This window comes from Macaca nemestrina, chromosome 1 (genome assembly GCF_043159975.1).
Source record: "Macaca nemestrina isolate mMacNem1 chromosome 1, mMacNem.hap1, whole genome shotgun sequence".
NCBI classification, from domain to species: Eukaryota; Metazoa; Chordata; class Mammalia; order Primates; family Cercopithecidae; genus Macaca; species Macaca nemestrina.
In genome coordinates, this window is record NC_092125.1 from 78,800,723 (window position 1) to 78,828,559 (window position 27,837).

Here is a 27,837-nt window from a genome sequence, read left to right on the forward strand (position 1 = left end):
CCAAGCCTTCATTCCTGAGGAGTCTGGGCCTTTAGAAGTCTTGCCGGTATTGGGTTATTGCAATTTTCCATTGCCTTATCCCATAAGACATGGGAGTAAGAAGAGGTGCCCCAGAGGATCCCCTGCATTTTAGATATACTCCTCCTTACAGACATTATGTAATAGCAACCTAATTTTCCCTTGATAGTCAGGATCAGTCACCCCAGCTAGTATGGTAACCTCCTTTTTTGCCTATTGATTCACTGCCATGAAGCAGTCTCAACTTGCCATTTAATGGACCATTACTATGACACCTGGTGGAAGCATTTCTCCCTAGGCACTAAGACTTCTAGACCAACAGAACCCAAAGTTGTAGGGACTAGAAAAAAAATTTTTCAGTAGTGGATAATAGTGAGAATAGCTATTCCCATTTCTATTTCTTGATTTCTTGATTCCTGAACCTGTGAATTCTGGTTACAGGAGAAATAGCACCATATCTTAGTCACTAATTTAGAGTACATATTGTATCCTGGAATATGTTACCCCAGCTCTGCAAGGTGTTGTCACCCAGCTGGCATCAAACAGAATCTTCAAAAGATTGTTTTATCAAGACAGCTGCTTCAGAGTATTGGGGAATACAGTGAGACTGGTGACTTCTCAAAGCATGAGCCTGGTTTTCATTCTTTATTTGCTATAAAATGAGTTCGTTGCCTAGAAGCAATGCTGTGTGGAATACCATGATACTGAAGAAATACCATAATGGTATTTTAGAAAATGTATTCTGTAAGTCCACCAGTGAAGGTTTTGGCATAAGCATTGTGGACAGAGAAGACAAATCTATGCTATGTCTATAGCAAGTATCTGTTTCAATGAGAATAGACAAAACACCTTCCCTTCTGTGATGAAAGTAGTCTAAAATAATCAACCTGTCACTGGGTAACTGGGTAACCTTCTCTTACCCTCCTGCCCACTCCCCGCCCGGCCACCTGCCACCCCCAGGAGTAGTGCTATTTTGGGAGCTCAGTGTTGTTCTGTGAAGCTGACAGATTAACCTTAGTGAATGTTCATCTGTGTTGCTGGGTCCATGCATAACCTTCATCCCTGCCATCATGGCTGCTTTGTTCACGAGGCCATTGGGCAAGAATGGGTGGCTGGAGAAAGAGACTAACTGATGTATACAGCATGAGTCATCTTTTCTGAGTATTTACATGGGAGACAGTGATCGCCATATGCTGTGCTCATTCAGGGAGATCTATTTGCAGATTTCCTCCTTGTTATTAATTTTCAAATCATACTTTTTCTAAGTCCTTGATCATTCAGCGAAACCATTAGCACCAGTCTGTGAATCTCTATAGATTTATAGTACGTACTCTCTCTCTTTCTAGGCAAAATAAACAACGAGGTACACTGCGCAAAGTTCTGCCTATACTCTTCCTTTGGTGCCACCCAAGAGTGGGACTGTAGTGCTCTGTCTACTTTTGGGTGGTACCAGCATATTGTGCAGAACCAACTGTAAATAAGACTTGTATTGTTTTCTTTCTTCATCACCAGGTCCTGGGGAGCTCCCCATGAGGCCATACTTGTTGATTTAGACATCAATGTAGCAGGGGAGCAGGAGTATGGGTCAGGAGCATCTCAGGTAATGTAATTTGTTCCTTGAAGACCTGCTCAAGCCTTATCTAATACGTACTATTTGCATTTATAGTGGAATGTTGCTGTGCATGCCCAACTTTTTGGCTTGATGAATCGGACAACACCCAGCTCATCATGGGAAGCTTATGTTGAATGGTAACTTGGTGGCCTATGGTCAATTGCTCAGTGTTTATAGAGTTCAGTAGTAAGCTACCAGCTGCTTCCTTAAAAGAGAATAGTTGTGTGCACAGAATGGCATACCTTTGCTCCAAAATCCTGAAGGTCAACACTGTGGTTCATAAGGGGCTCCATACTGGATTTCTGTCTACCACAGACACTTACTTCAAGCACCAGTGAGTCTTCTGGGTTCAAGTGGCTAAGCAGCTTGCATGACAGCCTAGGCCTGTTGCAGACCTCTGATGTTCTGGCATCCATTCAAAACTGGCAGGCTTTCAGATTAGCTGTAATGTTAATGAAGTATATATTACCTTCGCTCCTGACATACATGGTACCCTTTCTTAAGGGTAGAAGGGCCCAGATGCAGCGGTTTCTTTTTATCCTAAGAGAACTATCTCAACATTTCCCAGACCACTAGACTCCTGGGAATTTCACTGAGGAGGCAGGCCCCTGAATTTATGTGGGATGTATATCTCACCCTCTGGCATGCTTGTGTCTTATCACGGTGTCTGAAGTAGTCATTACTTCCTGCTCACCAGATCTAGTCAGCGTGATGTCATCAACATAATGGACCAGTGTGAGTTCCTATAGAAGGAAAGGTGATTAAGTCCCTGTGCACTAGATCAGCGGTTCTCAGCTGGGGGCAATTTTACCTCCCAGGGAACATTTGCCAATGTTTGGAGACATTTTTGGTTATCACAAGTGGAGGTTGGAGTATTACTGGTATCTGCTGAGTAGAGGCCAGGGATGCTGTTACATTTCTTATAGTGTATAGGATAGTCTCCTATAACAAAGAATTATGTGGCCTCAAATGTCTGTAGTACTGAGTTTGAGAGACCCTGAACTAAATCATGACATAAGGGTAGAAGTTTGAAATAGCCCCCAGGTGGGACAGTAAATGAAGCAGCAAGCTGGTTCCGATGTTTCTTTACTAACAAGTATAAAGAAAAAAGCATTTGCAGTTCAGTAGTCACATACCAGGTACTGGGAGTGTGTTGATTTGATTCGGCAAGGAAACCACATCTAGAATAGCAGCTGTGATTGGCATAACCAACTTATACAACTTTGATAACTTACTGTCATTTTACAAGATTCATCTGTCTTCTGCACAGGCCAAATAGGTGAGCTGAGTGGAGATGTAGTGGGAATTGCCATCCCTGAATATTTTAAACATTTTATGGTGGCACTAAACCTACAGTTCCCCCAGGAAGCAATATTGCTTTTGGTTTACTACTTTGGTAAGCCCAAGCAGTTCTAATGGCTTCCACTTGCCCTTTCCCAGTGTAACAGTCCTTAATTCACAGGCCAAGGAATGAATGTAGGCTGTAGCAGATGCTGAGTACATTTCTTCCAACTGTATTCCAGAACTGGGGAAGTAACCACAGAATGGGTTTGGGGGCCCACTGATTCTACTGTGAACTGGACCCAGTCCAAAAGGTCATTGATCATCTGATTTCCATAAACTCCTGCTTTGATTGGTGGATCACAGTGGAATTTGGGGTCTCTAGGAATTATTCTTACTTTGGAGATAGTTTGGAGATGTGGCAGGGGGTTGAGGGCGTGGAAATCTATTACATGATCACCCTGTAAGTTGCTGTAGTTCCTTTTAGGGAAAGGGAAGATTTTCCTAGGAAGGGAATACTTTTAGTATGCATTTTGGGGTATATAGTAGTGTCCTTCTTCAAAGACACCTAGGTTCCCTTTTATTCAAGGGATGGGTTTTTGAAGTAGTTGAAGTCTGAGAGTTGTGTGAGGGCTATGACTCTGAATTTTTATTTAAGTCACAGTGTGAGCAGCAAAAGTACCTGACCTAGACCTAGAACATAACATTCTGCTTCCCAGATCTTGCATTTCACCTGTGGACCATGGATCGGAAGGGAATTTGGGGAAACATAGTTGCAGCTTAGCCAAGTTGACAGGACAAAACCACCATAGTTAGGTTGAGTACAAAGAAGTTGTTATTATTACTCATGTTGACCCTGAGTAGTTTAAGTTTTAGAGCTGATTTATGCTGCTTATATATAGTTATAATAATTATCACCTCAGTTTAATTACCCGTGTGGAACAGCTAGGGTCAGGGCCACTGAGTGGCTACATAGGCTGTGTGTACAAGTCCGCGGGATACCATTCACATGGATTAGAATGTGACAGGTGTGTTTTGAAGTTTGTGCAGCACAGCAGCCTGACTGTGGTTAATATGCAACTTTTTGTGACCAACACATGATCAGGATATTTCTGGCTTCTTAGGGTATGTGATTTTTTTGATCAAAATATTATGGGTGATATACCTTTAGAAGGTTGTGGCTCTGGATAACTACTCATCGAGGAAGTGATATTGTCCAGTTTTTATTGTTTAGATAACACATAGGAGATGTTTTTCTCTGTCAATTTTGGACAGTGTTCAAAAAAGCAGTTGTGACAAATTAAATGCCACTAAACATAGTATCCCCTCTCGTTAAAAACAACTAAAAATCTATATATTTGTATTACAGGTATAGTTAGAACAATTGAGTGTACATATTCAGTATTCAGCTTTGTGGTGCGGTTTTTCGCTCTCTTTAGTGTGCAAGCATCCAATGATCACGTAAAAACCAGGCATTTAAATAACAGATGTTGATATTGCTAGGTAGAAGCTTGATGGGTAGGTATTTTAAATTGAGGTTAATAACATTTACATACAGGAAATGCACAGTTTTTTTGCAATACAATTCAGTTAATTTTGATAAAAGTATATAGCATCTCTGATCAAGATAAAGAACATTTCCATCATTATCTCAGAAAGTTTCCTTCTGCCTTTGTTTAAATTAGCACCCTCCCAAAGGCAACTCTTCTTATTTCTGTTATGGTAGATTAGATTTACCTGTTCCACAACTTCATATAAGTGAAATCGAGCAATGTATATTCTCTACTTTTTTTACCTACCTTGCCTGTGAGATTCATCCATGTTGTGTGTATCCATAATTTATTGATTTCTGTGAGTAATATTCTATTGTGTGGATATGCCAAAATTTAATATATTTATCCTGTTGATGAACATTTGCATTGTTTCCAGTTTGGGGTTATTAGGAATAAAGCTATTATGAACATTTTTATACAAGTCTTTGTAGACTTATATTTTTATTTCTTTTGGCGAAACATGTAGAAGTAGGATGTTGGGTTATAGCAAAGGCATATTTTAAAATGTATAAGAAACTGACAAAATATGAGAGGACTTCAAAAAGTTTGTGGAAAAATTAAAAGATTAAGAAAACCTTTATTTTTTCAACATAAGCTGTATCAAGTTCAAGACACTTTCATAAGCGATGATACCAACCATTTAGTGTATCTCGAAAGAACTGAGGTCCTGGGAATTTACCCACGTCAATACAGTCTTATTTACATTATTAATGAAAGAAAAATGAGTGCCCTCTAACAATGTTTTTTAAGATTAGGAAACAAAAAGACGTCAGAAGTAGGCAAATCAGGACTATGTGGTGGATGCCTGATGATTTGCCATTGAACCTCACAAAATTACTCTTGTTTGAAAAGACGAATGAGCAGAAGCATTGTTGTGGAGAACTCTCTGATAAAACTCTCCTGGATGTTTTTCTGCTAACACTTTGGCTAACTTTTTCAAAACACTCTCATACTAAGCAGATGTGATTGTTCTTTGTCCCTCCAGAAAGTCAACAAGCAAACTGCCTTGAGCATCCCAAAAAAACTGTTGCTGTAACCTTTGCTCTTGACTGGTCAGCTTTTGACTGGACTATTTCCACCTCTTGATAGCCATTGCTTTGATTGTGCTTTGTCTTCAGAATCATACTGATAAAGCCATGTTTCATCTCCTGTTACAGTTCTTCCAAGAAATGCCTTAGGATCTTGATCCCACTTGTTTAAAATTTCTGTCAAAAGCTCTGCTCTTGTCTGTAGCTGATCTGGGTGCATTGACTTTGGCACCCATTACTGGAAAGTTTGCTCAACTTTAACTTTTCAGTCAGACCTGTGTAAGCTGAACCAACTGAGATGTCTTACCATGTTGGCTCTTATTTCTGCTGTTAATCGTCAGTCTTCTTCAATTAGGGCACAAACAAGATTAATGTTTTTCTTGCAAGTTGATGTCAAAGGTCTGCTGCTGCAGGCTTCATTTTCAACATTGTCTCAGTTCTTCTTAAAACAAGTTATCCGTTTGTAAACTGTTGATTTCTTTGGGATATTGTCACTACAATTTTTTTGTAAAGATCATAGATTTCAGCATTTTTCCACCCAAGCATAATCATAATTTGATGTTCTTGCTTTAATTTTAGTAGAATTCGTGTTGTTCTGATAGAGACTCTTTTCAGACTGACGTCTTATCCATCTTAGTGCCTCAAACTAGATCCTGTTCACACGTTTTAACAAGTTAGTACAAGCTTATTTTGGCACCAAAATTGAAATTTATGCATAATTTTTTATAATATGTATTTTTTGTGAACATTTTGAAGACCCCTCATATTTTCCACAGTGGTTGTACCATTTTACACTCCACCAGCAATACATGAGAGTCTTGACTAGCCTCTTTTATTTTGAGACGAGTTTCACTCTTTGTTGCCCAGGCTAGAGAGCAGTGGCGTGATCTCAGCTCACTGCAACCTCCACCTCCCAGGTTCAAGTGATTCTTCTGTCTCAGCCTCCGGAGTAGCTGGGATTACAGGCACCTGCCACCACGCCCAGCTAATTTTTGTATGTTTAGTAGAGACGGGGTTTCACCATGTTGGCCAGGCTGATCTCGTGACCACAGTTGATCTACCGGATTACAGTTGTGAGCCACTGTGCCCGGCAAGACTGGCCTACCTCTTCATCAACATTTGGTGTGGTCAGTCCTTTTTACTTTAGGTATTCTAGTGGGTACATGCTGCTATCTCATTGTGATTTTCAATTTACATTTCCCAAGCAGAGAGAACACCTAGTACATCAGGTGGGTCCAAACTTTGTGTAGTTGAGGAACAGAAAAAAAAGCTTTGTTGTCTGTACTACACTGAACAAAATGGAGAGTTGTATGAAATGATGGCAGACTGGAAGGAAGGGAAGGGGTCAGATCCTATAGGGGTTTTTGAAGGCCAAGGTAAGGAGTTTAAACCTTTTTTTCTAAGTGTGTTAGAAAGACTGTATTAGATATGTTTAATTGTAATGAAAATAATCACATATGACCTAATTTATGTCTTAGTTTATTCTGGCTGCTGTGGGCAGAATTCTTAGGGGTAAGGAGGGTGCAAAATAATGAGAAGCACAGAAAATTGTTGGGAGATTGTTGCTGTATTGAAGTAAGAGATGATGACAACTTGGTCTAAGTGGTAAAGGTAAGGTGTAGAGAAATGAATGGATTCATGATGTGTTTTGGAGCTAAGGTTGACTACATTTGCTTATGGGACTTGATATGAGGAGTTAGGGTGAGAAAGAGGAAAATCAAAAATAGCTAATTGATTTTTAGATGTAGAACCATTTAATGAGATGAGCTATTCTGTGAGAGGAGCAAATTTAATATTTGGAAATTAAGTTATGTTTGGCTATGAGAAATCTGAAGTGCCTATTCGATATCCATATGGAGATGTCATATAGTTGACACACAAGTCTAAAATTCAAGGAAGGGTCATAGGTAGAGAGAAAGTTTGGGTGTCATATGCTACAGATAATATTGAAAGTCACATGACTGAGTAAATTCACCTAGGGAGATTACATAGCCAGGGAAAAGGGGAGAATACCAAAAATATAGTGGACTGAATTGACATGGTTCCCTTTCTTTTTGCTGCTAATATGTAGATAGACAAAATATAATTTCTGAAAGTTTATTAACTACATAACTGACCTTCAAAGGACAAAGGAATGGAGAGAAATCAAAGTCAGAATGGTGAGCACAAGGGGACATAATGGCATTCCTCGGGGCTTTTTGATCCAGCATAAGAGTTGGGACATGTAGCTCTAACACTGTCTTAGGGACAGGAAATATGGTATCAGCACCACCTGTGCTAGAAGAACTGGAAATGAACCTCTTGTATGAAGCTCAAAGCCTTGATAGCTCTGTCTCCCTGCAAAGAAAGTTAGAAAAAACTCCCTTAATTGAGGGAGTTGACAAGGAAACCTGTCATCAGTACCTGAGGCCTTAGGTTAACAGGGGGACACTTAAACTTAAATGGTTACTCTAAATAAATGAGAACATCAGCTCCATGCTATATGTTGAGTAGAAACCCCAAACTATGACATTAACTTGAAAAAAATTTCACCACTGTGGTAGGCTCTGCTAGAAACAAGTGAAAAGGTGCTTAGTAGAATTTCTTTCAAAATCTGGGACTCATGGGACTCACACACACACACACACACACACACACACACACACACACACACACAAAATACAGATTTCATGAGGAAACTAACCACTTGTGGAGAGAGTTAACAAATACAAAAAGGAATAATACCACCCTAAGAACTGGAAATAATGCAACTATCTGAACAATCTGAAATAAAGCAGAATATAAATTTGTTTAAAAAGTTTTAAAGACAGTAATAAATACCATAATAAAAGAATAAGAGATGAAGAGAAATAAACTGATTAGAAAAAGAACTAAGTTGTAGAAATGAAGTACTGTCATTGAAATTAAAAACTCAGTAGAATGATTAAGCAGCAGATTATTCCCAGCCAAAGATAGACTTGATGGACTGGTATAGATCTGAGGAAATGACTTGGAATGAATCATAGAGAAATAGGGACTGAGTATATTAAAGACTGGTTAATAAATACGGAGTACAGAATGAGAAAGTGCAGCATTCATCTACTAGACATCCAGGAGGAGATAATAGAGAAAATCTTTGAGAGGCAGTATTTGAAAGATTGTAGTGAGGGGTTATCCAGAAGTGGAGAGATATATGTCTTCAGATTGATGCACAGCAAATACCAGCAGAATAAATAAAAGGAGATTCATACCTAGTGGAATGGCTGACTCAGAATAGAAAGAAAATTTTAATAACAAAGAGAAAACATGATTTCCAAAGTGACAAAAGTTAGAGTTCTCATCAGCAATAACAAATATTTTTAAAATGAAATAATATTTTTAAAGAATGTGAGAGAAAATATCAGTCTCACATTCTCTTTTTAACTAAATGATCCTTTAAGAATAAGGACAAATTAAGCCAGGTACGGTGGCTCATGTCTGTAATCCCAGCACTTTGGGAGGCCAAGGCGGGCGGATCACTTAAGGTCAGGAGTTTGAGACCAAACGTGGTGAAACCCTGTCTCTATTAAAATAGAGCTGGGCCTAGTGGTACGTGCCTGTAGTCCTAGCTACTCGGGAGACTGAGGCATGAGAATAGCTTGAGCCCAGGAGGGAGAGGTTACAATGAGCCAAGATTTCACCACTGCACTCCAACCTGGGTGACAGAGACTCTGGTCTCTAAATAAATAAATAAAAATAAGGACAAATAAAAGTATTTTTAGACAAATGAAAAGTAAGATTTTTCTACCTATGTACTCTTATGTTTGAATTACCAAAAATGTAGTTCAGGGAGAAGAAAACAGAATTTAGAGGAAAGAAGTTGGATGCAAGAAGTGATAGTATGCAAAAGAAGTTGCAGGTTGATAAATATAAACAAGAACTGACTGTAAAACTGCCAAAAAAGAGCAATTGCTTATTTTTAGGGTATTGGAAAAATCGGGTGAGATAAAAATGCTAGATAAGAATAACATGGAAAATTCCTGGGCACTGTGGCCCACACCTATAATCCCAGAACTTTGGGAAGCTGAGGCGGGTGGATCACTTGAGCCCAGGAGTTCAAGACCTGCCTGGGCAACATGGTGAAACCCGTCTCTACAAAAATTACAAAAAATTAGTTGGGCATGGTGGCATGCACCTGTACTCCCAGCTGCTCAGGGGGCTAAGGTGGTAGGATCACCTGAGCCTGGGAGGTCAAGGTTGCCACAGGGAGTCATGATCACATCACTGCACTCCAGCCTGGGCAACAGAGTGAGACCCTGTCTCTAATAATAATAATAATAATAATAATAATATTTAATTTTTTAATAAATATTATTATTATTAAGGAAAATGGCAGGGGAAACATTGGAGCTGAAAATTCTGAGATCTTCAGTTATTGGGGAGGAGGATGGAAATGGACTATTTTATGCATTGTGCATTTAAAAATTTAAAAGAATAAAAACTGAATTAACTTTATAGCAGCTTGCAGTAGGGAGGAAGATTGAAGAAAAGTAAATCCAGTGGATGGAAGAAAAATAAAAAACCAGGTAAGATAATCAGAAAATAAATATAAAAGGATTAAACTCTCTTATTTAAAAAAATAGTTTCTCAGCTTGTGTAAAAACTAGTAAAATGTAACTCTAGCTAATTTAAAGTGACTAAAACTTGCTGACAATGAAGGGTTGAAAAAAAAGATGATTAAGAATCTGACATATCAATATTAATATCAGACTAATAGGATAAAGAGCATTATTAGAGATGAAGGCCATTACTCTAAATAGTCAAAGATATTATTAACAAGGAGATATGTTACTGTAACTATACATACATAACAACATGGTCCAAAATATATAAAACAAAAAATTGTTATGTTTATAAAAGAAATGGGCAAATAGATGATTTTAAAGAAACATCTCTAATGATAAAACTATAGAAATAAGAATAAGCAAAACTTGAACAAGCGAAATAAATATTACTCAGTAGAGATATGTAGAGTTGGGTACTCTCAAAACAGAGTATACTCTTCTCTTTAAACATTTATAGAACATTTCAGCTAAAATGCAACTAGGATGAAAATTTATTACCCTGCACACACATACTAGAAAATAAGGAATTGAAAATTAATCAGTTAGTGTTAGAGAACTAAATAGGTTCAAGAGGTCAGTTTTGCAACCTAAAATAGGTTAAACAGATAAGTAGAAGGAGGAAATAATGAAAATTAGAGCAGTCATTAATGAAATAGCAAAATAAAGAAAAATTATAGAAATCAGAAACCTAAAAAGCTGGTTCTTTGAAAAGATGAATAAAACAGAAGGGGCTTTGGGACAGAGCCCTTGTGCATGTTAACATTTGGTGCTAGAGGAGAGCAACAAAGGGCAGTGGAGTATCTGTTAGTAGGTTAGAAGGAAAATCTGGAGATTGTGATGTTGTGGAAGCCAAGAGAATAAAGAGGCAGCTGTTGTCAACCAGCTGTTGTCAACCAGCAGGTAACTGATGATCTTGATAAGGCTAGTCCCAGTGGAGTAGTGGGGACAAACCTGTTTGGAGTGGGTTGAAGTAAACACTGAGAAGTGATACAAACAACTACAAAAACTTCTTTAAGAACTTTTTATATATAGGAAAGCAGAGAAATAGGCCCATAGTTGGAAGGGGACATGTGGTCATGGGAGAATTTTCTCTTTACCATGAGATACAGGAGCATGTTTATATACTATTGAACAAAGTCTATTTGAGAGGGAGTAATTGATGATTCAGGTAAGTGAGAGTAAGTGTGGGAGCAAAAGCTCTTGAAAAGATGAAACTGAATGGAATTCATAGCATGGGAAGTGGTTTTTGGCAGGGAGATTTCATGTAGTCAGAGTATATAGAGGCAGTGGGTAGGCTGCAGTTTTGATACAGACTGACAATTGAGTGGATCTCCAATTGTTTCTGGATTAATGAACCATAAAGCAAAGACATCATTGGCAAATGGGGATGTAAGAAGAGAGAGGAGAAAGAATGAAATGGAAGTTTTAGAGAAGAGTAAAGGGAGTGCATGGTAGTCCCCCCTTATATTTGGGGTATATGTTCTAAGACTGTATTAGTCTGTTTTCACACTGCTGATAAAGACATACCCAAGATTGGGTAATTTATAAAGAAAAAGAGGTTTAGTGGACTCACAGTTCCATATGACTGGGGAGGCCTCACAATCCTGGCAGAAGGCGAAAGGTACCTCTTACATGGTGGCAGGTGAGAGAGAATGAGAGCCAAGCGAAAGGGGAAACCCCTTATAAAGCCATCAGATCTCATGAGACTTATTCACTACCATGAGAACAGTGTGGGGGAAACTGCCCCCCATGATTCAGTTATCTCGCACCGGGTCCTTCCCACAACACGTGGGAGTTATGGGAGCTAAATTTCAAGATGACATTTGGGTGGGGCCATAGCCAAACCATATGAAAGATCTCCCCCAGTGGATGGCTGAAATTGCAGATATACATATACTGTGCATGAATTAATTTTTCCTCCTTTGCAACTTCATGGTTAGATTTGTTCTTCCCATTGATCTTAATTGCCTCAGCATGGGATTATTTTTTTTTCCTTATTGTTGAGAGCTTGCACCTTCTCACTTAAATTAAGTACATTATGGCTTCTCTTTGGCATACCTGAATTGCCAGCATCAGTGCCCTTGCACCTGGACCATTACAAAGTAAAATAAGAGTTACCCAAACACAAAAGCACTGTGATACCAAGACAACCGATCTGATAAGTGAGATGACTACTAAGTGACTAATGGGTGGAGAGCCTATACAGCATGTGTATGCTCCACAAAGGCATGATTCAGGTCCTAGGCAGGACAGAATGGACAAAGCAAGACCTCATCATACTATTCAGAATGATGCACAACTTAAAATGTATGAATTGCCTATTTCTGGAATTTTCAATTTAATATTTTCAGGTCATGGTTGACCTTAGGTAAATACAACCAGAGAAAGTGAAATCACAGCTAAGGGGGGAATACTCAAAGTACAGAAGACTGTCAGGTGATATTGAGTCCTCATTGGGATCTGTGACCAAAAATTTAAGTGAAATCAGGGAGCTCATTTGTATATGTGTAACAATGTTGAGCTTTCAGGTGCAGGTGTAGAGTAGGGAGTGGTTGGGTTTTGGAATGGTGTGGGTTTGCCAAGCAAATATGGAAGAGAGTGTGGAAAGCAGGGAAGATAGAATGTTTGCAAAGGAGTGGTTATACTGAAGGACCCTGGCATATAACCTGAGTAAGAAGGTGTAGGTAAGGACATTACAGGGATGAATGGTAGTGAGATTGGGAAGGGCCAGTGAATTAGAGGCTTTGAGGTTAAAGAAAGCTTTGAATATTCCAGGAAAGATATTTGGGACAGGAGTTAAACACATCAAATAAATGCTCTATATCAAGCTTGTCCAACCTGCGGCCCCTGCCAGGACAGCTTTGAATACAGCCCAACGCATATTTGTAAACTTTATTAAAACATTATGAGAATTTTTGTGATTTTTTTTAAGTTCATCAGCTGTCATTAGTGTTATTTTATGTATGGCCCAAGACAATTCTTCTTCCAGTGTGACTCAGGGAAGCTGAAAGATTGGACACCTCTGCTCTAAATGCTCTTAGCTTCTCTATGACAAGATTTACTTAGAGGGATACATGATAAGTTAAAAAGTTACAAAGAACATGGTCAAACAGAGTTTGATAATAGTGTTTCTAAGCAATGCGACAGGATTTAAGCACTTCTGGGAAGATCCGTGCCATTTTGAAACACATGATCAGATAAATATTGTTAATATTGTCTGAGTTATTATTAAGATCTACTAGAATAGTATAGACAATGGTTAATGAAAATTGGACTTGGGTGAATGAAGAGAGAGTATGTTAATGAATAAAAGATCAACTATTTTGCATTTGGAGTTTGGCCAGGGAGCTGTTAATTGTGTTCTGTTTACTTCTAGATGTTCTAGATTTCAGAGTTTCATAGACTTAGAAAATTAATAAAAATAAAAGCCTATTGGCAATGGATGACCTTGCCAGCTTTTTGTTTGTCAAGTATGTGGGAGAAAACTTACTATGAGAAGAAGGCCATGATTTCAAAGGGATAGTGCTTTTAAGAGAACATTTGGCAATCTTACACTAATATATGTGTATGCATTTGCGTATGCATACAAATATATATTTTTTATTTGCTGAAGACCTGTGTAAACTTTTATCTGGTTGGAAATATTTTGGAAACACTTAACTTATTTGAGAATCTAGGTATAGCCAGTTGGCCTTTTGATGATACTGTTACTATTAACAAAAACAGGCCGGTCATGGTGGTTCACGCCTGTAATCCCAGCACTTTGGGAGGCGGATCACTTGAGGCCAGGAGTTTGAGACCAGCCTGGCCAATGTGGTGAATCCCTATCTATACTAAAAATACAAAAAAAAAATTTACCTGGGTGTGGTGGCATATGCCTGTAATCTCAGCTACTCGGAAGGTTGAGTTACGGGAATCGCTTGAGCCTGGGAGGTGGAGGTTGCAGTGAGCCAAGATAGTGCCACTGCACTCAAGCCTAGGTGACAGAGCAAGAACTCTGTCTCAAAAAGAAACAAAAACAAAAACAGTAGCTAAGATGAAACTTCAGCCACAACGAGTAAAGGAATTTGAAGATCCCCAAAGAACTGTGTAATTGATGAGGATTTCTATTAAATGCTCAGGACCCTTTACAAACTCCCACCTCCCTCAACCCAGTAACATTTTGTATAGCTGTCACTCCATGTCTGTGGGGGATCGGTTCCAGGACCTCCCTCAGATAAAAATCGACAGATGCTTAAGTCCCTTCATATGAAATGGCATAGTATAATATTTGCATATAACTTATGTATATTCTCCTATATAATTTAAAGCATCTTTAGATTACTTATAATACCAAATACAGTGCCTTCACATGAGTTCATTCATGTGGATTCAATGTAGTAGTTGGCAGAGCAAATTCAAGTTTTGCTTTTTGGAACTTTGTGGGATTTTTTTTTCTGAATATTTTCAATCCACTGTTGGTTGAATCCATGGATGTGGAACACTACAGATGTAGAGGGCCAACTGTACATATTGATATCAGTCCTCTTCCTGCATTTAAGTAGGTAGCTTGGCCAGTAGCAGGTGCTGAACTAATACACAGTCTCTTGGCAGGCCAGGGCTGTCTTTATTGCTGTGTCTGCAAAATGTGCTTCTTAGTATGGTGCTCAATCAATGTCTGAGATCAAGGTAAATGAAATAATGTATCCCAAAGGCAACTCCTAACACTGGAAGGGAAAATCCTTTCAAGCAGTACATTAATGTAATTCTTGATTTTGGTAAATAGTAAATACAACCTGCAAAGATAATGAAGAAAATTATAAATAATTTTCCTTAAAAGAAGGTGAAAGAAAAGTAAAAAAAAAAAAAAAAAAAAATACCAATTACCTGAAAAATAATGGCTAACATTTGCTGAATGCTTAGTATACCTCTTACTGTATTGTATATTATTCATTCAATCTACTCAGCATTACTGAGTTCCTACTTGTGAGTGTTGGACACTGTTCCTAGGAATCAGGACTATAGAAGTAAATAAGACAGGATTCTTATTCTTACAAATTAGATGAAAACAAGTAAATGATAACTGTATCATTTTAGATAGTAGTAAATTATGTGCAGAAAATAAAGGAAAGTTAAAAGAGAGAAACTGGCAGGAGGCATTTTTAGAAACAGTGATCAGAGAAGACCCCTCTGTGTAGCTGGGTGAAAAATTGATCATAGCCCTTTGAAGAAGATATTATTATCATTCATTTTCCTACTTGTGGTAACCTAGGAATACCCAAGTTAAAAAACGTGCCCAAGGTCACACAGCTCACAAGTTGCAGTGCCTGGATTCAAACCAGGTGGCCTAATTCCAGACCTATTCATTTCTTTTAATCACTGTGCTAAAGTATGTAGGAATTAATGAATAATCAAAACATATTTTTAACGGAAATATTTTTAATTTGAACCCCCATCTTTTTTTTTGCTTTAAAAAACTGATAATCCAGTTTATATAGAGAGAGCCTTCCTTCTTTATTGTGTGGTCTTCCTTTTGGTTATTTCATTGTAAATCAGTACTTCTGTTAGAGGATAACAGTGGAATAGAGAAGAGTTGCCAAGTTAAAATGGATTACATGCTTATTTATTAAAAACATTAGTTTAGTGAGAGACAAAGTAGAAACCATTGCATTAAATGACCTTTAAATAGCCTGTGGATTTAATTTCTCTGTGTTTTTTGTGCTCTTAATACAAATAATTGAGTTTTTTGTTTTATGTGTTTTTAGTCTGTAACTTCTTTTTGTGGCTTGGATTGATATGGTATTCATTAACTAAAGGCTGTGTGATATCTAATGGGTATGAGTACTGCACTGGGGAAGCCCAGTCGTAGATCTGTATGTATTTGGATGTTTAATCCTTTGTTTCATACATGAAAACCTGTTGTGGGCTGAGTATCTGGTACAAAGTGTTTTGCTTGGTATGAGACAAATGAGTCAGCACTTTTTCTGCCCTTTGGAGACATACAATTAATTATTTAATTATAGTGATAATTGTTAAGAAGGTAAAAACCAGATGTATATGCAAATTGTTTTCTCTATATGTTATCCAGTTAGGTCTCAGATGGTACAAGGTAGATAAGAGAAGATCTACTGAATTACAACTCAGGTGGCCTGAGAATTGCTGTTTAATGCTGGGAAACAATTCTAGCTGACAGAAACATAGCATCCTATGTGTACCTTTCTTATAAAGTACCATATCATATGGAAACTGTTAGTTTTTCCTACTAACCTTTAATATTTTGGGCCATTTCTTATAATCATGTTTATTTCTTCAGCAACTATAGGTTGTCAATTAGTGTTTGTTAAATTCAACTAGACAATGTGATATTAAAGTGTAGGGACTTCATCTTATTCCTGAAGTAATACTGTCTTTTTTCTTCTTTAAGGCTGTTTATTCAAATACCAAAGAAGAAATATTAATATTATTCTCATTTTCTTCTTTAGATTACATTTTCTCCTTTCTCCCCATTCTGTTTTTTCAGAGAAGAAACTTGCTTATATTGTAATTTAAAACACTACAAAACTACCTATTTTATGCAAAAGCATGTAAAATCCCAAATGTGTATAATTCTGCCTTTATATTTCAATAAGGTATTGTTTGCAGTAACTCTTTCATTAAGAATAGAACAGTAGATGTGAAAAATGAGCAGAACTTTAGGGGAAAATAACTATATTTTAATTATATCCATCAAATATATTCCCATTTGTTTCTCACTGAGCATTTAAGCTATAACGTGAATGATCAGTTTTCTCAGCTGTGACCATCACTTAGAGCGTGTGGATGTCTTTCATCAGCTAACAACATATTTCAGATGGTGCCACAATATTGAGGTTCGTCTGGGAGACACCAGTATCCCTATGGTAATATCCAGAGAATACTACCTTGCTTTTGTAAAGTGGCCCATTATCTCGATTTGTTGAAGTTGTCGTCATTGTTTTGGAGGAACAGAAGGAAATGCTGAAATGTGAGTGTGTACTTGAATATGCACTGTTCTGTGAGGGTTGGCTACATGGCAAGCCCCTGGTCTTGGATCGCCTATGAGGAGCAGGGATCTCAGGGGTTGGAGGAACAAAATGTAACTGGGAGTGGGGATGAAACAAAGGCTGCCCCCTAGCCCAAAAGCTCAGGCTAAAGACTCTGTAGGAGGAAACTGGCCTTGTTGTAGTAGCCAGTGAGAGATATCGATGGGATTTTTCCTTGTCCATGTCTGTAAGAATTCTCATCAGATTTTTTATGTTTTTCTCTCACTTACTGTTTTTAGTTATTGGTAAGGCTGGACAGTCACAAGGGGCAGAGCCTGCCTTGCAAAACTTACCATGTAGGTGAAAGCTGGTAACACTGTAAACACTCAGCCCCAAGAGGAATCCTTTGTTATCTTCAGAGACTGTTAATGTTGGGATAGGAGGAAGGTTTGAGGAGGTAGCTCTAGTGAAAAGCATAGGCCTCATAGTAAGATGGATCTAGGTTTTTACCTCTGGAACTGACATTTACTTGCTATGTGACCACTAGCAATTTGTTTTGCTTTCCAAGCTTCTGATGTCTCATCTTTAAATTGGGTTATGTTATCAGTTTCTCAAGCTTACAATTAGGATTAAATAATATAGTGTCTAAAAAAGCATTCAACACAGAAAACATTGTCAGTGTTGAGTAAATGATGACTGATATTACTATTATTGAACTGGTAGTAACATTAGTCCTGTTTTCAGGGATTACAAGTAGTTGCCCATGTATTCTGCTCATAGTAGAAGCTAGGATAAAATGGGAAAGAAGCGACCAGATGAAAGAACCACCATTTAAGACAAATCTATGCTATTTAGTCTTGAATGATCTATTAATGAAGAATAATACTGAGTTATACCATTTCACCATATATCTGTCTGCTAGAATTTTCTAGTTTTGGATCTCCATCTGCAGACCAGAAAACATTTGTACTTGAAACTATTATTGGTCAAGCAGTTTACTGAGAGCAAACCATTGCTAGGGTTTTTTTGGTTTATTTGTTTATTTGTTCATTTCTTAAAGGAGGTGATGTGAGTTGATGTAAATACACTGCAAGCGCAATTTGTGTGGGCATGTAGTTCCCTAATGACAGCAGTATTAACTAAACAAATTATGAAACTGAAGACAAAAATGTCAATACATAGTAGATATGTAGTTAGCCTTTGGTGAAGAAATTCAGGTGTAATCTAATTTGCTTAGAAAGTAGTTAAGTAGCTTCTATCTACTTAGTAACTACTTAATAGCAGCCATCATTTACTCAACACTGACAACGTCTTCTGTGTTGAATGCTTTTTTAGACATTATTTAATCCTCATTGTAAGCTTGAGAAACTGGTAACATCTACTAAGTAACTACTTAGATAGAAACTAACTACTTAATAGTCTTTTGTTTAAGTATTTTTGTTGATAGGCAGTATATTCAAATACATGAAAATTTTAAAAGTTCAAAAGGGCATGCCAGTGAAGTTTCCTTCCCCACTTAGTCCTTAGTATCTTGAGTTTGTTTTCGGATATATTTTATGTATATATGAGCAAATACAGATTTCTCCCTTACACAAATGGCAGCATATGACACTTTTTATTCTTTTGATTTTTAAAAATATGTAATAGTATGTCTTAGAAATGATTGTATATCACTATATAAAGATTTTATTTCTAAAAATTGCTTAGTACTCTACTGTATGGACATATTTAACCAAGTTTGCTACTGATGGCCATTAAGGTTGTTTCTGACCTTTTGTTTTTGCAAATATTTTATTGCAGTGAATGTCTGACCTGTACCTGTGTCATTTCACATTCACATGTGTGGGAATTTATTTGTAGGCTAAATTCTTAGAAGTGGAGTTGCTGGCTCATGGCGTAAATACTAAAGAAACTTCTGATAGGACAAAATTAGTACTTGTGTTTAACCTAAGAGGGATGGAAAAACACAGGAGAGCTACCAGTTATGTGGTAAGCCTTTTCACATTAAAAGCTATTCAGGCCTCTTCCGATTCCTGAAGAGATATCCGAAAACTAGAATTGCTACTCTGGACTTTCCCTTTATTTTAAAACAACTCGGATTAGGACTGTTTTTCTGATATCAGAAATATTGAAAGGCGTTTGTTCCATTTTGAATTGTGACAAGGACAGTAATCACAGTAGGTTCTGGTATTGAGCATGCACCAAGCACTGTGTTAAATGTTCTCTTTTGTATAATTATAATTTAAAAATCCTTGACTTATAGGTAATAACAACATTTTATAGAATAGTAAACTGAGTCTCAGAGAGGTAACTTCCCGAAGGTCACATTACTTAGTGGCATAGGCACTATTTGATACTAAGTCTGTCTAGCTTTAAAGCTTATCTTCTTAATTACCACATGGCCCCTGCTTTCTATCCATTTGTATTTGCCTAGTATATTTTACTTTTAACTTTTTTACTTCAGTTGTTTTAGATGTGTCTCTCATGGGCAGCATATAGTTGAAGTTAGGAATACCCCTCTCATGGTATGAAAAGTCTTTTTCTTTTGAATAGGTTAGTGCAACCCACTTAGGCTCAGTAATATAATAGATGTTTTTGTTAAAATATTGTTAAATTATTGTATTTAAACCTTTTTAGTACTTGATATTTTTACTTTCTCAGGCACTTGGGATATAAAAGTAAATGCAGTAAATATCTTTGTTCTTATGAGGGTGGGGAATGGTAGAAGACACTAATAAACAATCCATCAGAAAGGCAAAGGAGATGTGTGGTATGAAATAGGTCAAAGTAAACCTCACTGCAAAGATGAGATTTAAGCAAATACTTGAGGGACCTGAAGGAATTGAACAAACTGATTTCTGAGAGAAGCATGTTCCAGGCAGAGGGAACAGCTAGAGCAAACGGCCTGTTGTATGAGCATGCCAGACATTCCTGAAGAATGGCTATGAAACCAATTTGGCTGGAGCAAGGTGAGTGAGAAGGGGCATAGTAGCAAATGAGGGCAGAGAGGTAATAGGGGGTCAGACTTTGTTAGTCTTACCTTATTGGCTATATAAGGACTTCGATTTTACTCTGAGCAAAATGGGGATCTGTTGTAGGATATTTAACAAAGAGTGTGATGATATGATATATGTTTTAAAAAGAAATACTCTGTTTGCTGTGTTAAGAATAAGCTGGGGACCGAATTCTACCTGAGGTACAAAGAGTAGATGGTATCATTCCTTCTAAAACTATTCCAATCAATAGAAAAAGAGGGAATCCTCCCTAACTCATTTTATGAAGCCGGCATCATCCTGATACCAAAGCCTGGCAGAGACACAACAAAAAAAGAGAATTTTAGACCAATATCCCTGACGAACATCGATGTGAAAATCCTCAATAAAGTACTAGCAAACTGAATCCAGCAGCACATCAAAAAGCTTATTCACCACGATCAAGTGGGCTTCATCCATGGGATGCAAGGCTGGTTCAACATATGCAAATCAATAAATGTAATCATCACATAAACAGAACCAGTGACAAAAACCTCATGATTATCTCAATAGATGCAGAAAAGGCCTTTGACAAAATTCAACAGCCTTTCATGCTAAAAACTTTCAATAAACTAGGTATTGATGGAACGTATCTCAAAATAATAAGAGCTATTTATGACAAACCCATAGCCAATATCATACTGAATGGGCAAAAACTGGAAGCATTCCCTTTGAAAACTAGCACAAGACAGGGATGCCCTCTCTCACCACTCCTATTCAACATAGTGTTGGAAGTTCTGGCCAGGGCAGTCAGGCAAGGGGAAGAAATAAAGGGTATTCAATTAGGAAAAGAGGAAGTCAAATTGTCCCTGTTTGCAGATGACATGATGGTATATTTAGAAAACCCCATCGTCTCAGCCAAAAATCTCTTTGAGTTGATAAGCAACTTCAGCAAAGTCTCAGGATACAAAATCAATGTGCAAAAATCACAAGCATTCCTATACACCAGTAACAGACACAGAGAACCAAATAATGAGAACTCCCATTCACAATTGCTACAAAGAGAATAAAATACCTAGGAATCCAACTTACAAGGGATGTGAAGGACCTCTTCAAGGAGAACTACAAACCACTGCTCAGTGAAATAAAAGAGGACACAAACAAATGGAAGAACATTCCATGCTCATGAATAGGAAGAATCAATATCGTGAAAATGGCCATACTGCCCAAGGTAATTTATAGATTCAATGCCATCCCCATCAAACTACCAATGACTTTCTTCACAGAATTGGAAAAAACTACTTTAAAGTTCATATGGAACCAAAACAGAGCCCACATTGCCAAGACAATCCTAAGCAAAAAGAACAAAGCTGGAGGCATCACGTTACCTGACTTCAAACTATACTGCAAGGCTACAGTAACCAAAACATCATGGTACTGGTACAAAAACAGAGATGTAGACCAATGGAACAGAACAGAGGCCTCAGAAATAACACCACACATCTACAACCATCTGATTTTTGACAGACCTGACAAAGACAAGCAATGGGGAAAGGATTCCCTATTTAATAAATGGTGCTGGGAAAACTGGCTAGCCATATGTAGAAAGGTGAAACTGGATCCCTTCCTTACACCTTATATAAAAATTAATTGAAGATGGATTAAAGACTTAAATGTTAGACCTAAAACCATCAAAGCCCTAGAAGAAAATCTAGGCAATACCATTCAGGACATAGGCATGGGCAAGGACTTCATGACTAAAACATCATAAGCAATGGCAACACAAGCCAAAATAGACAAATGGGATCTAATTAAACTGAAGAGCTTCTGCACAGCAAAAGAAACTACCGTCAGAGTAAACAGGCAACCTACAGAATGGGAGAAAATTTTTGCATGCTACCCATTTGACAAAGGGCTAATATCCAGAATCTACAAATAACTTAAATTTATAAGAAAAAAAAACAAACAATCCATCAAAAAGTGGGCAAAGGATATGAATCGAAGACACTTCTCAAAAGTAGACATTTATGCAGCCAACAGACACATGAAAAAATGCTCATCATCACTGGTCATCAGAGAAATGCAAATCAAAACCACAGTGAGATACCATCTCACACCAATTAGAATGGCAATCTTTAAAAAGTCAGGAAACAACAGATGCTGGAGAGGATGTGGAGAAATAGCGCTTTTGGTGAGAATGTAAACTAGTTCAACCATTGTGGAAGATAGTGTGGCGATTCCTCAAGGATCTAGAACTAGAAATACCATTTGACCCAGCGATTCCATTACTGGATATATACCCAAAGGATTATAAATCATGCTACTATAAAGACACATGCATGCTTATGTTTATTGTGGCACTATTCACAATAGCAGGGACTTGGAACTAACCCAAATGTCCATCAATAATAGACTGGATTAAGAAAATGTAGCACATATACACCATGGAGTACTATGCAGCCGTAAAAAGGGATGAGTTCCTATCCTTTGCAGGGACGTGAATGCAGCTGAAAACCATCATTCTGAGCAAACTGTCACAAGGACAGAAAACCAAACACCACATGTTCTCACTCATAGGTGGGAATTGAACAATGAGAACACTTGGACACAGGACGAGGAACATCGCACCCCAGGACCTGTCGTGGGGTTGAGGGCAGGGGGAGGGATAGCATTAGGAGAAATACCTAATGTAAATGACGAGTTAATGAGTGCAGCAAACCAACATGGCACGTATATACCTATGTAACAAACCTGCACGTTGAGCGCATGTACCCTAGAACTTAAAGTATAATGAGAAAAAAAAAAAAAACGATAGACTGGGGAGAGGGAAATGGTAAGGGACAAGGTTAGAAAGAGGATAACCTGTTAGGAGGCTAATGCAATAATTCAGGTAACTCAGCCAAGGGTGGTAACGTAGGATTGGTGAGAGTGGCCGGATTCTGGATACATATTTTTAAGGTAAAATCAGTAGGATTTCCTGACAGGTTGAGGGTGGGATGAGAGAGAGAGGGAGGGAGGGTTGGAAGGGTCTAAGTTAAAGATAACTTCAGTTTTTAGTCTGAGCACCTGGAAGGATAATATTGCCATCAGATGAGATAGAGAAGGCTGTGGTGGAGTAAGTTTTGCAGGGTGTGGGGGTGGAGATCAAGTTGGGACATGCTAAGATTGAGATACTGACAGATAAACAAACATACAAGTGGAGATATTAAAGTGGCAGCTGGATATAACAGTCTGGAATTCAGGAGAGATGGCTGAAGGTAGAACTTTTGAAGTTGTCTGCATATACATGTTTTTTAAAACTATGAGACTGGATGGGATCATAGGATTACCAAGGGAGTTGGTGTAGCATGGGCAGAGAAGACAGGAATACCAAGATCTAAATTCCTGGGGTTTTTCAGTATTAAGAAGTTGAGGAAAATGGAAATAAACAAGACTTGAGAAATTTGTATAATTTTAATATAATTACTTATTTCCATTGCCTTTATATGTATATATATATAGATATAAAATATAGTCTTAATAATACCACTGTTGATAAGACTACTGAGTGATATTTAAGAGTTTTTTGCCTAAAAGTATATGAGGTCAGGTGGGGAAACCACGACAACCAAGTACAGAAGAGTATTAAAGGATAAAGAAGGGATCGGCTGTTTCAAAAGATGCTTGTAAGTCAAGAAGATGTTTTTCCTCTATTCTAGTCTTTAGTTTTCGTCTCCTTTCCCCCTTGTAATTTAATTTGTCTTGTTTGAGAGGTAGTCTACAATAGTGGTTAACATGAATCCTGGAGCCATACTCCCTCCATTTCAGTCCCAGCTCTGCTATTTAATAGCTAGCAGAGTGACACTAGGAGCCCCTTCAGGCCAGCTTCTGTGTCTTTTTGACATAATTTCATTAATAATTGCCAGTGTTCTTCCTTCTGGCACACGGTGTCCCAGGTTTATCTGGTAAATCTCCTGCCCCCAGACCTAGACTCAGGCATTTCTCTAAAGAGGGTGCCATTGTTACTGGGTTGGCTGTGTTTTGAGACCTCTTTCATCCACATTCAGGAAATAGACATTTTGTTAAAAAAGCATGAGTCATGAGTTCATGCTGATATTTCTACTTCAAATTTAATATTACAGGATTTTTACTTTGATTTTATCCTGAAAATTTTTATAATTTTAATATATAATTACTTACTTGGTTTGTCTTTATATGTATATATTCAGATAGAAAATATAGTTTTAATAATATTACTATTAATAAGACTACTGAATGATATTTAAATTTTTTTGCCTAAAAGTTTATTTTATTAAGGCTATATAAAATATGGTTCAAAGGTCACTTAATTTGTTTATTTTGTTTGAAATATTCTAAGATTACTTTTTTCTTTAGTTTTGGTTTTATTTTTTGAATGTTGTAGAAGAGGTTTATCTAAAATTTTTTTTCTTTCCTGTTTTCTGGAGTAATTCTTTTACCATAGTATTTTTTTTTTTTTAAATCTGGTATTCCTTTTCTCCACCACACAATATCTATACATAGGTACCATGTTGGAATATTTTCCATATAGTTCATCCTTTGAATGGGGAATTTTATCCAGATTTGCTGTTTGCTCAAGAATAACATAGGTGGATTATCCTTGATTTACCTCCCATTAAATGTAAATAGAACTTGAGCTGACAGCTGAGCATGTGTTAATAGATTCATATTCTCTTTTCATTTCTTCAGTAGTTTGAAGGAAATGATGAGGTAAGAGGAGAGAGATTGTGGTGGTGGTTGGGGTTGCCTCAGGTAACCTTGGCTAAGGTTTAATTCCTTAGAACAGTTTCACTAAATTTTAAGGGTCTTGAAGTCACATCTAGTCCATTAGAGAATGCTTCTTGAATTTTGACCTTTATTTCCAGAATGAGCAGATTTGCTATCCTGTTTACTAGTTAGGAAATTGAGTTGGAGAAAGGTAGGATGATCTTCAATATAGTACTTCTTTCAGGGGCTGAGTAGCTTGTTCGCCGTGTTTCTTCTGTGGTCTTCTACGCACCCTATCATCATCCCTCCTAGTTAGGAGTTATTAGTAAGGGTTTACTGAAACTGTTCACCTACCACTTTTTACTTTACTTGAAGTTTGAGGAATGGGGTTGTAGTTGCATTCTTATTATACTATAGGTTGTTTCTTTCCAACCCTATTTTTTTTCCAGTGGGTTTTCAAGAAGGTTATATACATGTACTATCATTCTACTATTTGCCCTCAAAGCTGTATTTCAAGTTTAAATTTTTAAAAACGTATCTACAGCTAGGTTTATAGCAATAAATGGCTGAGTTTGAATACCAATAATGTGAATAGCTATTGAGTTGAATTTGGGTACATTATTCAATCTAACACAATGTATGGTACATAGTGGACATTTAATAAATGGTGGGTCCCTCTTCCCTTTGCTCAGCCTCTTATGCAAATTTTTTTTAAAAAATCACTTGTTGAAACCCCGTCTCTACTAAAAATACAAAAAAATTTAGGTGGGCGTAGTGGCACATGCCTGAAGTCCCAGCTACTCGGGAGGCCGAGGCAGGAGAATCGCTTGAACCCAGGAGGCGGAGGTTGCAGTGAGCTGAGATCACGCCACTGCACTCCAGGCTGGCGACAGAGCGAGACTCTGTCTCAAAAAAAAAAAAAAAAAAAAATCACTTGTTCCATCATATTGAATAGTTAATATATGTGCATTTAGAACAATATTCCAAATACTTAAAAATATATGTTAGAAAAAGAAAATGTTCCCTCTACTTCTGTTTCCCAGTCCCCTAGCTGCCTTTTCTAGAGGTAACTGCTTTCTGTTCTGTGTCTTGTGTAACCTTCTGGAGATAGTCTGTGCTTATTGAAGCATGTGCATGGAGGCACATGTACACATATACACATTTACAAAGAACATACCATACATACATAACCAGCTCCCTATTGATGGACGTTTGTGCTTGCTTCTGTTTTCGCTGTTACAAACAGTGCTACAGTAAATATTGCATGTGTTCATCTTTACACTCATTTGTGACTATGTCTGTAAAACATATTATTAGAAGTAAAATTTCTAGCCCAAGGACTGTGGGAATGTATTTGATAGTTGTCTCCCAACTCCTCCTATACATAGAATTTGTGTCAATTTTCACTATGACCAATGATACATAAGTATGCCTAGTTCTATACTGTCACCAACAAATGCTGTCAAACTCTAATCATTGTAATGTGATAGATGAAAAATAGATTTTATTGTAACTTTAATTTATATTTCACTTATAATTGACTTCATATGTTTGAAAGTCACATATATGTCCTTTTCTGTGAAATATCTGTATACTTCCTGTGCACATTCCTATTAGCCCATTTAAAAAATTGACTTATGGAAGGTTTAGTATTTTAAAATTAACCATTTGCCTGCCATATATTACAAATATTTTTTCTCAATTTATTGTCTGCCTCTTTGCTTTGAAATAAGGAGAGTTTTTTGAAAAAATCAACTACTGTCTTTTAAATTTGTGATGTCACATTTATTAAACTTTTTTAGTGACTTTTATTTTATGTTATACTTAGAGAGGCATTTCCCATGCTGAGACTGAAAAACATTTGCTGAACTGTTGATTCTTTCTTCTGGTACTTTTGTGGTTTCTTCATCTTTGTGTTTTTTTCTGTTTGTTTTTACATTTATATTCTTAATCGATTGTGAATGTATTTTGGAGTAAAGAGTGATACCTCACTCCTAGATATTCAGCTTTATTTTTTCTAGCTGTTCCAATACTATTTGTTGAATAATTTATTACTTCTTCATTGATATGAAGTGCTAAATTTCACACTGACATATCACATATTCTCCTTTGCATTTAGGTCTATTCCTTAGACAAAGGTTTTGTAAAAAGTTTTTTTCACCTGGAACTTCTGTAGGATTTCTTCTGTCTTTCATTGTTTTGTCATTCAGGGGTCACAATTTGTAATGTTTTTATAGATACAAGTAAATCATGTTTCTGAAAGGTTCAACCTTCTGAAATAAGTCCAGGAGTAACTGGAAGAATGTTCCTTTGTACCTGTTCTGTATCTAATGGAATTGTTGTTTACATGTGAAGTTGAAACAAAAATTAGTAGCTGTAAAGATTCAGAAAGTATATCACCTACACACCTATCTGAAAAAAATTTTACAAACTAGAAAAAGTAAATCTAAGAGAAGTGGAAGGATGTAAAAAAGCAATGGTGAACAATATATCATTTCATAAAAATTAATTAAAAATTTTGGAACAGTGCAGTGCTAGAAATAGCAATAGAGAGACCAAATGTGACACTGAACCTGACTTAGATGAAGAAGGAGTAGAAACTCCAATATGATGTGTGGCATTTCCTGGGAAGTGATGTCTAAGCTGAATATGAAAGGATGAATGAAGACTTAACCCAGTGATTTTTCTCAGAATGTAGTAATTATTAAGGATGTTTCCTGTCTCTTAAAACTTTTTGAACCTCCAAAAGATACTTTATTGATTTACTTGGATTTTCCAGGTTTATATTTATGCCAGCTGCAGAAAGATAATACAAATAAATCTTTTCCATATCTATATATATATGTTCTTAAGAAGCATTGCTGATATATCTAGTAGTGCTACTTTGTTGAATGAAGGTGTTTGATGGGATACTCTTGTTTCTGTTTTTATGGTTTATCTCACTTAGTACAACTCTATGTTTTTCAAGTCGAAGCAGTAAATTGTAATATTTTTCTTGTATAGAGTTAACTTTGCCTTCTGATCATACACCTACTTAATTGAAGTGATAATTGTTTAATATGTTACTGGTGATATCAGCTAATAT

At 37.1% G+C, this 27,837-nt stretch overlaps 1 protein-coding gene across 5 annotated transcripts in view; it reads left to right on the top strand.

Moving 5' to 3' along the window:
• Window positions 1-27,837, top strand: part of LOC105493485 (microtubule affinity regulating kinase 1) — a 143,022-nt gene that overhangs the window by 20,762 nt on the left and 94,423 nt on the right. Inside the window, exon 1 of one of the 5 annotated variants that reach the window (XM_071080948.1) lies at window positions 1,749-1,767. The exons of the other annotated variants lie outside the window; for them this stretch is intronic. Within the exon in view, the coding sequence (XP_070937049.1) occupies window positions 1,765-1,767 (3 nt within the window). The 5' untranslated portion in view covers window positions 1,749-1,764. Of the gene's footprint in view, window positions 1-1,748; window positions 1,768-27,837 lie in introns of those variants that run through there. 5 annotated transcript variants of the gene reach the window in all.